This window comes from Mus musculus, chromosome 18 (genome assembly GCF_000001635.26).
Source record: "Mus musculus strain C57BL/6J chromosome 18, GRCm38.p6 C57BL/6J".
NCBI classification, from domain to species: Eukaryota; Metazoa; Chordata; class Mammalia; order Rodentia; family Muridae; genus Mus; species Mus musculus.
The window spans coordinates 62409138-62427512 of record NC_000084.6 but is presented as its reverse complement, the minus strand read 5'-3'; the positions used below and the strand labels follow the sequence as shown (position 1 = coordinate 62427512).

The 18375-nt window shown below is 40.7% G+C and overlaps 1 protein-coding gene across 17 annotated transcripts in view; it reads right to left on the bottom strand.

The window, feature by feature from the left end:
* The window catches only part of Htr4 (5 hydroxytryptamine (serotonin) receptor 4), a 179482-nt gene that overhangs the window by 75515 nt on the left and 85592 nt on the right, over positions 1-18375 (bottom strand). For all 17 annotated transcript variants that reach the window (XM_030250347.1, XM_006525682.4, XM_006525683.4 and 14 more), the window contains 2 exons: positions 15216-15341; positions 13783-13983 (listed from right to left, as the gene is read on the bottom strand). In XM_030250347.1, coding sequence (XP_030106207.1) covers positions 13783-13983; positions 15216-15341 — 327 coding nt within the window. The remainder of the gene's footprint in view (positions 1-13782; positions 13984-15215; positions 15342-18375) is intronic.

The window sequence follows — 18375 nt, the reverse complement described above, 5'->3', positions numbered from 1 at the left end:
AGATTTGTCCTCTTCTTCTTGAGGGTGGTGCTGAGATGTTGTGTGTACTTCTGTGCTCCTTAGATTGCTGTCCCGGCTTACCCTTTCTCCTCTCTTCTCCCTCAACAGACTTAGCTGAGAAGAGCATAGATTCTGAGGGTCTTCTGTATCACGGCTTGCCGGGCAGCCACCTGGACTGTACATGTCCACCCCTGAGTCAACACTACCTCCAGGAAGTACCACTTATTTATTTCCCGGCTAGGGGTACATGCACATGAGATGCTCAAGCTGAAATGTGGCAAGTAGAATTCACATACATTGTTTCTGACAGTGATTGCTTAATTGTTTCTCTAAAGCTAAGAATATAAAATTGCCAACATCTTACTCTTAGTTATTTTGCCAGCTTGTTGAAAGTACTCTTCCCTTATTTGCTGTGATAGGAGCCTTTCTTGGAATTTACTGTTCACCCTCTTATATTCTGCCTGAAGTATTAAATTTCTTGTTCCTCCACAAATGGCCTCAGTTCCAACTCCCAGACGTGATCCTCCATGTTATTCCAGTCTATCCAGATGTTCTATGCCTTGATTGGTACTGCTCTAGACTAGTATAGGATGCTGATTCAGAGAAACAAATGGAAATATTCTGGATACAGTCAGTATCCTGGGGAATGGGTAACTGAAGATGTTGTCAGGGGCTAGTGTGGGAGGCAGGGATGCCCACTGTATAGACAATTATGGACATTTGAACTTGCATAGACATGAATTATTAAGGAAGATAGGAAAATTCTTCCTCATCTTTAAAACATTAGCAATAGAAAAGAGGAGGAGATTATTTTATTTAATTTTAAACTAGGTTGGTGAAACCCGGAGTGCTAGATTAGCTTAGATATAATGAAAATATGTGATTATGCCCAGATTCATATTTGACTTAAATTCTGTCTTTATTCTACAATAAACATAACAATATTTTTAACTGGTAGCATGGGACAAAGAATATTAGGGTTTTTGCTTTTGTTTGTGTATTTTGTATTTCAAGGCAGGGTTTTTCTGTGTAGCCTTGAAATTCAGTCTATAGACCAAACTGGCCTCACTGCCTGGCAAAATATGAGATTCTTAGCTAAAACTCACAACATTGACATAAATGCTGAAGGTTCCTTTTGAGGATTTTGGTATTCTCAAGGCAGAACTCTCAAAAAGCCACCTATGTGTTTTGAGTACCTTTCCTCATATCATAAAATCTTCAATTTCAAGCAAAAATTCTAGAAACGTTTTTTTGTGTATGTTTTGTTTTTAAGAAAATTTCCTTATGGTATTGTGACCTTCCTCTAAAATATGCACGGTAGCATCATTAGTGAGAAGTTGCAAGTCAAATTGGCAAGTGTTCTGAGATCACCTAACATATACTGACAGAGTTGATTGTAACCGTTACCACTGATTTCCTTACTAAAGGCTGTACTTAGAATATACAACACTCATAACTAGTGTGTGTGTGTGTGTGTGTGTGTGTGTGTGTGTGTTTTGTAGGCAAGCCTGTGTTTATATGTGTGCAGAGGCGGCCAGAGGTCAATCTTGATTGCCATTCACCTGTTTTTTTTTTTTTTTTTGAAAAGGAGTCTTTCATGGGAAAGGAACTCATCAAATATTCTCAGCTGGCTGGCTGGCAAGCCCTGGGGCCTGCCTGTGTCTACTCACTTCCCACCCCCACACCCAACACCAACCCTGAGATTACAGGTGTGTGCCACAATGCCCAGCTTTTCACATGAGTTCTAAAGCTTGAACTTAAGTCCTTGTACGAGCACAACATGTCACTTTAGTGACTGGAATATCTTTCTAGCAGCCCCTCCTGAGTTTTTTAAAAGGCAAAATACACACATGTATCTGTCTCAAGATGAAAAAATAAGAACTGGCGAGGCCATGGGACATAGAATTTACTGTCACATTCTCAAAGCAGTGTGGTTTCTAACTGCATTCTAAGTACTGTTCCTACACCTACAGATAAGAGTAGTTTTTGCCCTGAATCGAAGGAGCTTCATTTTTTCAGTAGATAGAGACCAACACAAAACAACAACTGCTCAAACTGTAGAGAAGAGCTGGCCATGGGTGCCAGCCCCAGTGGATAGGTCTACAACACAATTCCTGTATCTAAGGCTCAGGGGACACAGGGGAAGAGACACCAGAAAGATTGTAAGAGCCAGAGGACCAGGACATCTGTTTCAAGGTAGTCTCATCTCAAAAACTAAAGATGCAAGGCAGGAAAAGAAGGAGTGGTGTAATTCTTCTAAAAGAGTTTATTAATGTAGAAGAGGTCACAGAACTTGAACATGCCCATCTAGGTCAATCCTGCAGCATGCCCTTCTAACAGAGAGGATTACAACCAATAAAGAGGAGGGCTGTTGATTCTCAGGCTAGAGGATGCTGTTTAGCAAACAGAACTGTGGTTTATCTTGGGAGTATACTACTATATAAGTTCTGTTCTTTAGACATTCCTAGGACATTTTCTAGTTAAGCAAAAATACTTTTACAAAATGAATCAATAAATGTAATGGCAAATTTGGTTCCAGATGGCCAGGATTAGCTAGAATGTAGCAAAGGAATTTACAAAGTAAGTTCTTATTTTGAACATTTCAAAGTTTGCTCACAAAACTCCATAAAAGTCCCCTTTGGTAGACAACCTGCAGCTTCTCCAACCACAGCCACATGCAAATGAGGGACATAATTGCTTTTAAATGTCTCCAGGGACACAATTTACTTTGACAAGTCTTAGAAGAGAGCAGTATATTTTAAGCCCCAAGCTAATGTCTTCACCACTCCTGCCATTAAGGAAAATTTTACCTTTTCATTCCCTGCTCTCTAACCATAGGTAAAGGAGAAGCATCCAGACCAACCAGGAATCCTGGATTTTCACAATTAGCAGACCTAGCAGTCAACCTCATGTGCCCTCACAGTTGGCCACTGACTTCCTTTACCTTACTCTTATACCCTCTAGACTTAGAGCTAGCTATTGACCCTCTTCGAGACAGTTTCTTCAGTTGTAAAGTGGGATAATGATGCTACGCCATGCACTTGCTGTGAGAACAGATGAGATAATATGTTGAAAACATAGGAAGATCCTGGCACATACATCATATGAAAATGCCTGGATCAGCATCTCTCCTAGTACTTAGAGAGTCTAAGACACAAAACGTCAAATAAGCTGTTCCCTCTAGGTAAATGGCTGCGAATGATGGAGTTCATTGCATATAAGATGTAATAGATACTATTGCTTACACATTTTGGGGTCAATTTCCATACTCACACATAATTACAACAGGATAAACAGAGATATCATCTATATCAATACCTATATCTTTACCTATACATTTGTGTGTGTGTGTGTGTGTGTGTGTGTGTGTGTGTGTGTGTAGCTGGGCAGTGAAGTAGCCCTTCCTCCAGGCTGTGGAGTAGCCATATTTTAGGTCAGCTCTCTGAATGTGTCCTTCTCTCCAGATCAAGGATGTGCTTCCCACTTCAGCACACTGTATCATTGCTGTTTCCATGGTGTTTCTCCAACTACATTGTAATTGCTGCTTTCTTCTCTGATACTTCAATTATCTACAGCATATGCCACATGCTAATTGAAGTACCTTTTGTGGCAAGAAGCAAGTCCTATTTTGTATCAATGTCTGCAACTACAAGGCAACACTTGGAATCCTTTGATGTAACAACTAGAAAAGATTATTAAGGTATGATGGACATTTTCCACTTTGAACCTATTGGGTTTGAGAGAAAAGGAAAGATGCTGAAGGTACTCCTCATAAGAGACAGATAGAGAGAGGACCTTGGAGCCTAGAAGTAAACTGAGAGAACAAAAAGAAAGGTTCAAGTGAGCCACCAGATAAGTAAGTTCTTCAAAGGAAGGGGAGGCTTCACACAAGGCTGAGAAATCTCTTAACTCTCCAACAACAGATGCTCATCAGGCTGAAGAGTCAGGCCGAGGAAGTCACCTGCAGAAGCCACTTTGTATTTGGAAAATTCCCAAGGCAAATGGTTAAAATCAGTGAGATGAATTAGGTATGCGGCACCTGCTTATACATCACACACACACACACACACACACACACACACACACACACACACTTCATTTATGTCACTCCCTTAGTCTCTCAGAGAAAGCTTCTGTCATTAACATAATTCTACAAACTAGGTGAGCTCCAGAAAATTCAAGTAGCTTTTTCAAGATGATGAAACTCATATTTGTTCAAGTGAGAATGCACCTAGGCAGTCTAATACCCCAGGCCACACTCTTACCCATTTTTTTCTTATGTCAAATTTATCAGAAGAGAAGAAAAATTAACACCAAAATTGTAATAAAAAAACAAGGCACATCTCAGAGCAGCCTATGTTCATGTAAACACGTATGGGACAGCTCCTTTGTTTGTCTGTAGCAAGAGCACAAAGTTGATGAGGTCAGATTGGTTCTTTTGGCATTCTTAATTAGGGAGAAACTGGCCAAAAAACAGACCAAGATGAGCTACCATGCTTATAGGTAATGAATGGTCCACACAGACACAAAACATATACAATGAAAATCAAAGGCTGAAATGCATTAGTTCATAATTAATGATTCAGGGCTTAGTTTTAGTCTTACCCTCTGAAGACCCTCCCTGTCATGGGGAGTGGCATATCCCAACAGCTTTTGGGATTTACTCTTTTTTGTTTTGTTTTCCATTAATTTATTAATTTATTTACTTCACATCCTGATCACTTCCCCCAGCTTTTCCAAATGCTTGTCTCACAGGGTCCTTCCTACCATTTCTTGTACCCTTCTCCTCTGAGAGTATGGAGCCTCCATTCCAGACCCCCTCCTGATCTTGGCATGTCAAGTTTCTGTTGGGACAAGGCATATCTTCTCCCAATGAGGCCAGATAAGTTAGCCTATCTAGAAGAAACATATTCCACAGAACAGCAACAGCTTTAGGGACAGCTCCCACTCCAGATGTTCAGGACCCACACGAAGACCAAGCTGCACATCTGCTACATAAGTGCACTGGTTCAATCTCTGAGAGCCCCCAAGTGTCCAGGTTATTAATCAATTCTGTTGGTCTTCCTGTGGAGTTCCTTATCTCTCTGGGTCTCTCAATCCTTCCCCCAACTCTCCCACAAGACTTCTGAGCTCTGTCCATTGTTTGGCTGTGGGTCTCTACATCTGTTTCTATCAGCTGTTGCTTGGAGCCTCTCAGAGGACAGCTATGCTAGGCTCCTCTCTGCAAGCATAACTGAGCATCATTAATAGTGTAGGGATTGGTGCTTGCCCATGGGATAGCTCTCTAGTTGGGCCAGTCATTGGTTGGCTATTCCTTAATGCTCTGCTCCATCTTTGTTCATGCATTTCTTGTAAACAGAATAATTGTGGGTTAAGAGCTGTGGTGTGTGTGTGTGTGTGTGTGTAGTTGATGTCCTTACCCTCCTTCCACTGGGGGTCCAGCCTGGCTATAGGAGGTGGTCACTCCAGGGTGTAGGGATTGACTCTTCCTGTTACTCAACTGTCAGTAATCTACCATAGTCTTCTATCTGCTATCACTCTGCTCCACCACAGCACTAAAAGCTCTGCTCAGAGCCTTTCCTGTCACTCAGCACTGTAAGTCCAGTGTCCAGAAGAGCTCCCAGCAACTAGTAAGCACCCCATGAATATTTGATGAAATGAATATAAAAAAAATCACAGTTCATACATTATGCCATGAAATCCAACTCAACAAATGTGGCAGTTAGGTACACTGTGTGGACCTTTCTGGGAAGAGTATGTGAAAAGAAGAAACTCATCGCAAAAATCACTCAGATGTATTGGGAAAACAAATGGAACTCTACCAGACAAGCTCACAATGATTGACACATTTGATTTATACATTCACAATCTAGTTATGCTCCAGGGAGATCATTAAGCGAAACAGACAACTTATCTCTTGCACGCGATGAAACATGCAGCCCTGGAGTGAGAAGAATATGTTTTACAAGGAACTTTGTTTCAAAGAAAACCTGGAACTGAAGAGATGTGAATGGTTTTGCAGAGAGAATATATCAAGTTTCGGGATGTCGCGAGACAGTTGACAATACAAAAGCAAAGGAAAATACTGTTGCCCTTACAGGTAATGGTTTCTTCAGTAAATTCAATAAAGTAATATAGGACTCCTTTACTGAATCTATCTTCCCTGCCTGCTGAGTTCTCTGGGGTACCCTCAGCTACCCTTCCTGCACCCATCTTCCCTGCCTGCTGAATCCTCTGGGGTTCTCTCAGCTGCCCTGAGAAGTGTGCTACCCCCAGTGGAGCTACAACACCAGACTCTCACAATTGACAGGTCATCGGACAAAAAATAAACAAAGAAATAATGAAATTAATCAACATTATGAAACAAATAGACCTAACAGACATGTACAGAATATTTCATCCAAGCACAAAAGAATATACCTTCTTCTCAGCACCTCATAGATCCTTCTCCAAAATGGACCATATAGTTGATCACAAAGCAAGCCTCAATAGCCACAAAAAGATTGCAATAACACCTTGTATCTTGTCAGACCACCATGGATTAAAGATGAATTTCAACAACAGAAACACCAGAAAGCCTACACACCCATGGAAACTGAACAACTCTCTATTCAATGATCTCTGGGTCAGGAAAGAAATAAAGAGAGAAATTAAGAACTTTCTAAAATTCAATGAAAATGAAGCTACAACATACCCAAGTTTATGGGACACAATGAAAACAGTGCTAGGAGGAAATTTATAGCACTAAGTGCTTCCATAAAAAAAGTTAGAATGTTCTCATACCAGCAATTTAAAGGTACACCTGAAAGTTCTGCAAAAAAAAGCAAACATACTGAAGAAAAGTAGAAGACAGGAAATAATTAAAATCAAGGCTGAAATCAATCAGACACAAAGAGAATAATACAAACCAAGAATTAACCAACTAAGAGCTGGTTCTTTGAGAAAATCAACAAGATAAACAGACCCTTAGCCAAACCAATAAAAAGACAGAGAGACAGTATCCAAATAAATAAAATCAGAAATGAAAAGAGAGATATACAACAGACACTAAGGAAATTCAAAGAATCATTAGGTCTTACCTCAAAAGCCTGTACTTCAAAAACTTGAAAAATCTTAATGAAATGAATGATTTTTCTAGACAGATACCACTTACCCAAGTTAAATCTAGACCAGATAAACCATTTAAACAGCCCGATACCTCTAAGGAAATAGAAGCAGAATAGAAGCAGTCATTAATAAAACCAAAAACTAAAAACCAAAAAAAAAAAAAAAAAAAAAAAAACACCCCCAAACAAAAAACAAACAAAAAACCAAAACAAACCAGGGAGACATGGTTTTAGTGAAGAATTCTATCACACTTTCAAAGAAGTGATAATACCAACACTCCTCAAACTATTCCACAAAACAGAAACATAAAGAACACTGCCAAACTCGTTCATGAAGCCACAGTCACCCTGATACCTAAATCACACACTCAACCAAGAAAGAGAATTTCAGACCAATTGCTCTTATGAACATTGAAAAATACTCAATAAAATACTTGCAAACTAAATCAAGGGACACCAAAAAATGATATCTACCATGATCAAGTAGGGTTCATCCCAGGGATGCAGGGATGGTTCAATATATGAAAATCCATCAATGTAATCCACCATATAAACAGACTGAAAGTAAAACAAACCCACACGATCATCATATCATTATATGCTGAAAAAGCCTTTGACAAAAAACCAATACCCCTTCATGTTAAAAGTCTTAGAGAGATCAGGGATACAGGGTGACCAACAGAATCAACTAACCTGGACGCTTGGAGCTCACGGAGACTGAACCACCAACCACAAAGCATACACAGAATAAACCAAGGCCCCCTGCACATTTGTAGCAGAAGTGCAGCTTGGTCTTCATGTGGATCCCAAACAACTGGAACAGGAGCTATTGAAAAAGTTTGTTGTCTGTTTGTGGGGTATGTTCTTCTAGCTGGGCTGCCTTGTCTGACCTCCACAGGAGAGGAAATGCCTAGCCCTGAGGCCTTGATGTGCCAGGGTAGGAGGATACATGGGTGAGGGGAACTCCACCCTCTCAGAGGACAAAGGGAGGGGGGATGGGAGGAGGGACTATGGGAGAGGGGATAGGGGAAAGTGATCAAGATGTAAAATGGAGAAAGAAAAGAAAAGAGAGAAGGGGGAAGGGAGGGAGGGAGTGAAGAAGGAAGGGAGGAAGAAACAAGGAAACAAAGAAAATAACCAGAAAAGAAAGATAGAAAGAAGAAGAAAAAAGTAAAATAGACTTTTAGCAGTAATTGTATTTAAAACCAAATACAAGATAGGTTTCAAACATGTTCAAAGAAACAGAGAACAGTTAAATCTTAAAAAGTTTAGTTGATGAATCCAGTGGAAGAACATAGGTATAATAGGTCAATATAGAGGAAACCAGGGGATAAGACTGTCTGATTGTGGGTATTCCAAAAGACACCTCTAAGCCTTCAGCTCATGGTATTCAGTCAGTCTCTCTCCCCGTCCTTCCCTCAATAATATTTTTTTCAAATTATATGTCCAGATATATTCATATATGCACTTATTTTATGAATGGAATTATGACAAACACTTAAGCCAGAATCTTGCTTTTTCTCAAATAACAGTTACTTCTCTCAGCATATATTATTTGTCAGGAGATTCGATGGTTTCATTTCAAAAGTAACAACTTGGTTGCTTTTCATTTCTCATAGAATCTCACAATACAGTGTTTGACCTCATGACTATATGAAACATACTAATTTCAGTTTCAAAATTATTTTAAATCTTCAGTAATATGATTCATTGGCCAAAGTACCAAGAAGCATAAAAAGTGTAGATATAGAAATGGACCTTTTTTTTGGGGGGGGGGGCATGGGTTGAGTCAATTCTGAGACTGAAGGCAGGTTTATTTTTTCCAATCCGCTTTTATACCATTTTAATTACATGCAGGTATTAAGGGCGAGTAGTACAACGAGGAATCAAGCAAGACAATAGTTAAGGAACAAGCAAGACAATAAACACAAAGTCCCATGATCACTCCAGTGATCAATGTTTCTAAGGATGATCAAGATATCTGAGCCTATGTCTTTGTTCTACCCTAAAATCAGATTTTTACTTGAAATGGACCTTTTAATAATAAAGATGTTCTGCGTGTTTACTGGATCAAGACCCAATAAGCTGGGCAAAAATTAACAATCAAAGTGAGTCTCCTTAAAAGGCACTCTCCTTTCCTAGAACATTCACACCACCTTGAGGTGGGAGGGAACTGTGTCCTGCCAGGATTCACACAGATAACAAGGACACCATACCTCTCCCCGACTCTGGTCCTACCAAGGAACACCTTCTCTGCCTTGACCCACCTAAATGTGATTCCAATGAGGGACACTGCAAAAGTGAAGGCTAGATCACAAATAGAAACCATATTGTTCAAGGCAAGGCATTGGCTGTAATGTTTCAGACGAACCTTCCCACTCAGTGAGGATATCACTTGGGATAGGACCAGAGACAAAGAAAAGACCAAAACTGGTCCCATCTTTCTTGTGGAGTTGAAGTTTCTTATGTCAATGATGGGGAAGAAAATGGAAATTTGCTAAATACCTAAATAAATATTTATGTGCTGCTATTGTCTAATTGTCAAAAGTGTCATTAGATGCAAATTCCAGCAATTCAAACATTCTCATCCTTGTTCATCAAGCAGGGCTTTCTCCCATAAGGGAGAAAAAAAAGACTTTGTGTGAAATTTTGCAGAGCCGCATTTAATAAAAAATGCAGTGAGTTTTACAAAGAATCTGTCTGAGGAGATTAGAGACGGACTTCTGCAGCAGGAGAAGATAGAACTGAGCTAAAATCCAACAGTCACCTAGTAGGAAAAGGAGCTCTCCAGACTCAGAGAGGAGCTGGTGCCTGGAAAGCAATGGAAGAAAAGATAGGTCAAGGTGGCCAGAGCCTAGAGACAGGGCTGGCGAAGGGCATGAAGGGAAGCTTGGGATAGAGATAGAAATAGATAGTGCAATTCTCTTTTACTCGTCACTTGTCTCCATTATCACAACTCATCAGAAAATATCTCTGTGCAGTGGATGGTGGCTAACACACAAACTCCCAACTGGTCAGAGGCCAGAGAATAACTGTCCAAGGACTGCTCAGCCACAGATGACACACCTATGTCTTCTCACCCACCTCCACACCCATACACTTACACACTAAGGCAGGCACACACACACACACACACACACACACACACACACACACACACACACAGAGAGAGAGAGAGAGAGAGAGAGAGAGAGAGAGAGAGAGAGAGAGAGACCACTGATTCTCAGAGACCATAGCAGTAGGGGGAGGGAACAGGAAGAATCTGAGATTAGAGACGACTTTAGAAAAATAATGTCTTCTGGATGTGGCAGGACCACTGCTTTATTGAACTCATGGCAGCTTCGCTTGCCTGCACAGGATCTGCACAAGACCAAGCCAGTCAACATTCTAGGACTGAGTGGGAAGGTGAGACTCTGCACGTATCCCAAATGCTATGGACAGTGGAAGCCTTCTCAGGGAGGGAGAGCCAATTTTCTTTAAGGGTATGGCTCCTGGTTGGTTGACAGTGCTCCAGTGCTTGGCCATACAACTAGGAATATATTGGAGTTGATAGGCTATTTTAAAGGGGGACATAAATTTAGGAGGTAGGGTAGGTAGGTCTAGGAGGAGTTGGGGAATCTGGGGCTAAATAAGATAAAAATATATTGTATAAAATTCTTGAGGATTTAATAAAAATATTTTGTACAGAGGAATAGCAGGGCATAGGTGCAATGAGTGGGGAATTAGAAAAAATTAGGGGAAAACTTTGTGGAAAGGAGAGGAATAAATAACACCCAAATGTTTGAAAAAATCAATAGAAAAATATTATTTTATGTTTACATAAAATTCACATGTGATATAGGTAATGTACATATTGTTTAAATGAAGTCATATCTCTCAAAGTAACACTCTCCCCACAGTCCCTTCAGGTTATTGGTAAGGGTAGCCCAAGATACTCCTCAAACAATATAGCCTATTGCCATGGCCCTTGGTTTCTCCCAGAAATTTTACGAAGGTAAAACTCTGTTGCTGAAATCATGCACACAGGAATCAGGCTGGATATGATACAGAAACCTCCTTCCCGAGGAATAGCTCTTACTCTATCATAGTGTCATAGAAGGTGACAAGCAATCATCCAAAGGAGACAAGCAATCAATACTCCTGCTCAAGTGCAAAGCCTGGGTACCACAACAGTGGCCAGCACGGCTAGATATTCCAAAGAGTCCAAGGGTGATACATCTTGGGGGTAAACCACAGCCACCTAATTGGACTTACAGCCTCATTGGGAGAGAATTCATGCCTGCTACTGTAAATGTACCCAACTACCTACCTATGGTTGGTATAGATTTGGACTCTAAAATAGAACCTATTACTGCCACTTTCCTAAAAGGTACATTTCCTGACTGTATTCTAAATACCCACCTTTATATCCACAGATAAATGTAGTCTTCACCTGCTCATCAGAAAAGGCTGTTCATTTTTATAGCAGATGGGGGCTACTAAGAAATCAACAGTCAATTAAGATGTAGAGAAGTAACAGGCTACGGGGATCCAACCTCAATTGATATATATATATATAATGCAACCTCTACAATGGAGGCTCAGGGAACATTGCAGAAGAGGGGATAGAGGGGCTGTAAGAGCCAGAAGGCCAGGCTATATTTGCTGCAAGACCATGTGTTCTATATATGACAGGGAAGCTGTTACACCCATGAAATCTCAGTAATATATTTGACTTAAGAAGACCTACATATGATAAGACCAATTTGGTATGTCAACAAAGAAGGGGAAATATAAGGCTCCACCCTCAGAAGAAGAGCTACGGGAAGTCAGTGATGGCTGAGAGAGTGAGAATCTGTCTTCTCCAGAGATGAGCCTCTGATGGGCGACCCAATGACGAGTCATCAGGGTTAAACACACACACACATAAGAGTAGCACTGAATGAACTCAGTGGGGTGTGTGGGCTGGGGGATGGGAGCAGGAAAGTGGATGAACTGAAGTATGGAGAGGGTGGAATAAAAATATGGTAAACACAATACATATGCATGAAATTCTAAATCAATTAAGTTGAGTTGGAAATTAAGTTAATTAAATTTAGAAATTCTCTACATCAATCAGTATGGTCATATCTCAAAGCAAGAGGCAGTTGTTGAAAAGTTCCAGGCAAGTGGCAATGCTCAGAGTAGCCATTTTCAAAGCTGACCCTTTGTTTGATCTTGTAAGTGGAAATAGATGCCTACGGCAACGTGAGAACAATTACAGGACGCGCTGGTGTATTAGACAAGTCGAGTCCCAATAGCAGCTGTATTGCGTCTTGGTAGGGAATGATCCACATCAGGTAGATTAGCTTCTGTCCCTAACTTCAGTCCTGCAAGATTTATTCTTTGCCCTCTATTTTTGAGACCAAAACAAACAAACAAAAAAACACAAACCAAACTGGGACTCAGAAAGGCTTATTAACCCACTGCCAATCTCAGAGGCAAAAACCTGACAGAGCTGAAATTTAAAGTTAAATCTCTCAAATTTTAAAATAGATGGCTTTTAATGTCCAATTCTTAATGGTTTCACTACATCCTGAGCCTATTCTTGAGGGACTGTTCATGAAGGAGTATGAGCTGAAATCTGGAAATCTGAAGCAGAGCCCTCCCTGATGTGAGATCTTTTAGCATTTGTCTTGGGGCTGGCCAGATTCTATTCTCTATAGGAAAAAACCCTGAAATCCCTCCCATTTTTATTCCATGCATGGCTCATTTTCTTCCCCTGGCTTTTGCTGAAATTTCACTGACTTCCAGCTCCCCTCTATCCCCAGCCTTGTCTTTTTCTAAGTGTCAGTATTATACTACGTCTAATCTCAAGATCATTGTAGCAATGATCAGACACAGGCTACCCTCTAGGATTCACCCCCCCTCCCCCCGTTTTCTACTTTCTCATATTTTATTTTATAAAATATGAAATTGCATATAGTATATACTGTTTTTAAAATATCTTTCATATACTGATGTTGTTCAATTATAAATATATATATATATACATACACACATAGAAACTAGGCAATTCAACTCTGTGTTCTTGTCAGGAAAACAAGCGGAGAGAGTGGTTTAAACCATGAAGGCTGTCACACTTGCCATTCTCATCCCTGCCCTCATGAGACAGGAGGTGAATCTGCTGTTGTCACACAAGTTTCAGTACTTTTAAAAATTAATTTATTTCATTTTTTACACTCCATATTATATTCCCCCACCCCTGTACCCCTCCGACTGTTCCACATCTCATACCTCCTCCCCATCCCCTGTCTCCACATGGATGTCCCCACCCAGCTATACCACCTGACCTCTAATCTCCCTTGGGCCTCCAGTCCCTTGAGGGTTAGGTGGGCAGATGCACTACTTTCTGTCGCCGGGCTCCCTTAGCCTTTTGTTCCTGCCATTGATACAGAATTGGCCACAGAAAACTTTGCAAGCAATTGCTAGTCCATGCCGACCTTTGGGTCTTCAATATCTCTGAGAGCACCTGGCTGAGCAGGAGCGCTCCACAAGGAATGCCCTGGTGAAAGAATCGCTGACCTTCTGGCATCTGTCTCTCTGGAACTCATTGTGTGTGATGTGACTCAGGATAGGAAAGAAAGACACCGGGTGATATTTGTTAGGTCACTGGTGTCTCGAATGAGGTCCGCTCCTCACATTGCTCTGCTCTTACCTGTCCAGGGAAATACAGCACAGGTGAAAGATCGATGCTGTGGTAAGTAGGACATCCAGAGAGGTCCGGACCAGGCAGAACATCTCCCCATAAGCCCAGATGTCTTGGACCAGCTCAATGGCACCAAAGGGCATCACCAGCACCGAAACCAGCAGGTCAGCAAAGGCGAGAGACACAATGAAATAGTTGGTTTTTATTTTCCTGTGAGGGAAAAGGTATAGGCCAGGTGGAGGGGGAAGGGTGTGGGGAAGAAGGTGAGGAGATCCAGGGAGGAATCGAGGAGAGTGGAAGGAAGGAACAAAGAGGGGTAGAAAAGGAAAGAAGAAATCACACATTAAACATAATCCACGAGACTCAGTTTTCCCTTCTGCACCACAACCAAGCAGATTCTCTGTGCTCAAGCCTCTTCTGACTTCTCCAGATTCATGCCATGACCCAAAGCCCTCTTTCCCTCTCCCTTCTGCCCTTCTGGCCTGACCAGAGGCCAGCCGTGGATGATGTACTGAAAACCATTCTGAGGTTCCACACAGTTGTGCTTTCTCTTGCCTGTTCTTCTTGCCAGAGTCCACCCTGTCTTTAGTCTTGGCTTAGACACCCCCAGGGAGCCCTCTCAAGGTGCTGCCCTCAGATAGTGTTAAAGCTGTACAATTCTCAGCTGCTAGGGTGACCTCTTCTGTACCCACTACATGTGACTCCAGGCAATGTTGTGTGTTTTTTCTCTGCCTCTTCACTGGGTCAGGGAACATTCTGCTTAGAGACAGGCTATCTCTGCCTCACCTCTTCTTTCATGGACCGATGCTACTTAGCCCAGGCCATGCACTAAAAATACCCTGTGAATTTTAGGGAACTTCAGTGCCCAGGGTTCAACTCAGATCAATTAGACAAAAAGTGTGGGTGGATATTATCTTCCTCCACTGAATACTGCTACCTAAGATACAGGATGACTAATTAAAATGTGATTGTTTAACAATGGATACTTTTTGAAAAATAACTATCTCCAGGCTATTACACAGACCACACCAATACCATAGAGTGCTGTTTTGAAAAATAGGTGATTATAATTGTTGTCACAGTTGAGGTTGGTAAGGTACAAATATGGTAGATCCAGTGTTTACTCCCTAAATCAATCATTAGTTATGGTTGATTTATTCCCTGAACCACTGATATCAGGGATGTGTGTGTGTGTGTGTGTGTGTGTGTGTGTGTGTGTGTGTATTTTCCAGATAGGATGGAAGAATCCCAAAGTGTTCTTGTGCTTATATTGGGTTGGGGTTGTAGACTTGTGTGTGATCCCTTTTCTGTTTTTCAGAATCTTTCCCCATGAATGTTTTCCATCATCATGATAAATTATAATGGAAATTACTCAGAGCCAACTTGACAGAGAGATCCCTCTGACACCCATGTTTGCTGAGAGGTCCCTTTGTGCTGCTCACCTGAGCTGCCTGTCCCTGCACACAGCCACCATCACCAGCAGGTTGCCCAAGATGGCCATCAGGATAACCACTGCAAGGAACGTGAGCAGCACGACCTTCTCCACGGACCTGAAACCCTCGTTGGAACTGGAAGTTATGAAACACAAAGCACACAGATGTGAGGGAGCATCAGACACATTGGAAAGGCCATTTGTTTGCCTCCCTCAGCCTTCAGGAAGGCCATGTCATCCTCATCAAACAGCAGTAGCAACATGTATTATGCACCTGAATTTGCCAAGGTTTGCCGTCACTTGATGGCATCCCCAGATGGCTGGAGAATAGGAGAGGGGGACTGTGCAGGTGAATAGCTAGCCTTGACTGCATTTTTTTTCCTCCAGAGACTCACCTTGCCTAGTAATCAGGTATGTACTTGATTGGTTTCTATGTTGCACACCTGACTAATTCACAGTGCAAGCTCCATCAGACGAAGACCTCAGCTGTTTTATTCATTGAGGTGTGTTCAACTCATGGTTCTTGCTTATCAGGTGGAGGAGATGATCAGTGATCAATGGAAGTCACTGGAACCAAGGTCTGCATGAACACAAGGGCTACGTGTTTCTGTAACCTATTCTAGCTTGAGCAAAATCTATGGTTTATAGGTGGTCTGTCTAGGAAGGGACAGCCACAGTCAACAGGTATTCTTGTGACAGTTCACACATGACCTCAACGTTCTGTGAAGCCCACAGGAAAAGGGGCCCTGGTCCCTTTGGCACTCACATCCTTGTTGATTTCAGCACCTGATTAGAGTCGACAAATTATTTTTTTGCCTGTATCAGCTCAGGATTTGCTTCATTTGGTTGGAGTGTTCCTTCTTAATAAATGCACAGTATTTGCAGGCTGCTCTGAAACTGCATGAAACAATTATGTTCATAATGTCACAAAAACATCCTTTTAAGAAGTTTGGAAAGATTTTTAAAGTGTTAGACATGAACCGAACATGTCAGCATAGGAAACTGGGGGTGGAGAGCTGTTGGGACACTTTAGAGCTCCATTTCTGCAGCGCCAATTCATTATATAACATGCTGTCTGTGATTGGCTGCTACTTGTCATTCCCATATTCTTAAGTTCAACCCTTAGATGATGTGCAGTAACCAACCAACGTTTCTCATCTTCATAGTGTGGACTGCCTGACATAACTTTCAGAATTATTCTATAAATCTTCCTCACAGATTGTCTCTGGTTATATTTTCACTGTAATTTCCAGTGGCAGTAAAGTCTCTGGTCTATAGTATGTGTGGTATGTGACCATATGCAATGCATACTGAGTAGGCACATGCTAGTTTGCTGAATGAGTAACAGGCATGTAATATTCCACAAAGGGAGACATATTCTTCACTGTATTCCAAAGCACTCTTTGAAAGCACAGAGGAGATCTTACCTAAAACAGAGAAGATCCAGCAAAAAGATTTTTTAAAGGGGGATTTTTTTTTAATTATCAAAAGGAATATTCTACTTGAAATAAGAGTAGATTAACATATTATTCATTCAACTGTAATATAGGTCTACTGTGTCTATAAGAAAAATAGAGAGTAAACAGCTATGTAAGAAAATAAGCAGTGCTAGTTCCAAAAAGGGTAGGGAGATGGGGACTGTGGGGGTTAGAAGGCTGCCGTCTTTGTGTCTGAAGAGGAATGTGCATGTGTGCACAAGTATGTGGAACTATGTCTCCTATGTGAACATGTGAGGAGGGCAAAGTTGTCTTTCCATTTTTTTAGGGTTTCATTTTTGTTTGTTTGTTTGTTTTGTTTTGTTTTTGAGATAGAGTCAAACACTAACTTAGAGCTTGCAACTTGGGTTATATTGGCTGGCAGGGAAGCAAAGGAATCCACCTGTCTTTGTCCTCCAGTCATAGGCAAGACCACCATGCCCAGCATTTACTAGATGAACACATATGTGCATGTGCATGGACACATAAGCACACACACACGCACGCATGCACACACACACACACACACACACACGCACACACACACATATGCACCTATAAACACACCCCTATACCTGCTTGTATACAAATACACACACACTCTACACACAAAAAATATTTTTAATATGCTGTTGGTGTTGCTCCACCCAGAAAACTGACTCAATTGGTCTTGTCTATAGTTTGAGTGTCAGAACTTTTGAAGCTCCAAGTTATTCTGATTTGTAACCAAGGTTGAGTCTCACTGAAGAAGGTGATAAGAACCTGCTTATTGCCAGAGAGAGACTTCAATGGCTTCCTGGAATAGCTTTGAATTTCTGATGCAAAATTAATTTAAGAACACCTGGCTCAACTGAGAGACTAATTCACAGTTGTTAGAATGACTACAGTCAAAACAGAGCAAAATAAACAAAACCAAGTGTTAACATGAATGTAAGGAATTTGGATATATATATATATATATATATATATATATATATATATATATGTATATTATAGAAGGCTCGCTGTGTTCTCAGAATGACCCCATGAGCCCAGAAATTCAATTGTAAATACATATTCCAAAGAACTGAGAACAGGAATACAAATAGAATACAAACAGAATGTTTTATACCAACATTCTTAACAGCATTAGTAATAAAAAGCCTGTAGACATAATCTAGTGGCTTATATCCATGAACAGGCAGTAAATAAATCAGGATGTAATAGATATGTAAATACATACATATATTGGAATATTATGCTTCCATAAAAGGAATGAAGGAGTGACACATGCTTCAATATTGATATACACTGAAGATATCATACTGGGTGAAAATGCACCAGAAATAAAAGAGCAAATATGTGATTCTGCTTATATTAGAATAACAGACTATACAAATTCACAAGAAAAGAAAGAAAATTAACAACTCCTCAGACCTGGGGTTGCAAGGTAGTGGGTACAAATTCACAAGAAAAGAAAGTAAATTAATAACTCCTCAGGCCTGAGGTTGCAGGGCAGTGGGAATTATTACTTAATAGGTAGGAGTTATCTTTTGAGTTGCTGGAAATTTTCTGGAAATAATATTGATGATAATAGTTCCACACCATTGTGGAGGTACTTCTTATTACAGAAACATTTGATTATAGTCATTATTTAATATATTTCTGGCCAATTGTATGTGTTTTATTATAATACAAAAAGAATATATGGATGAG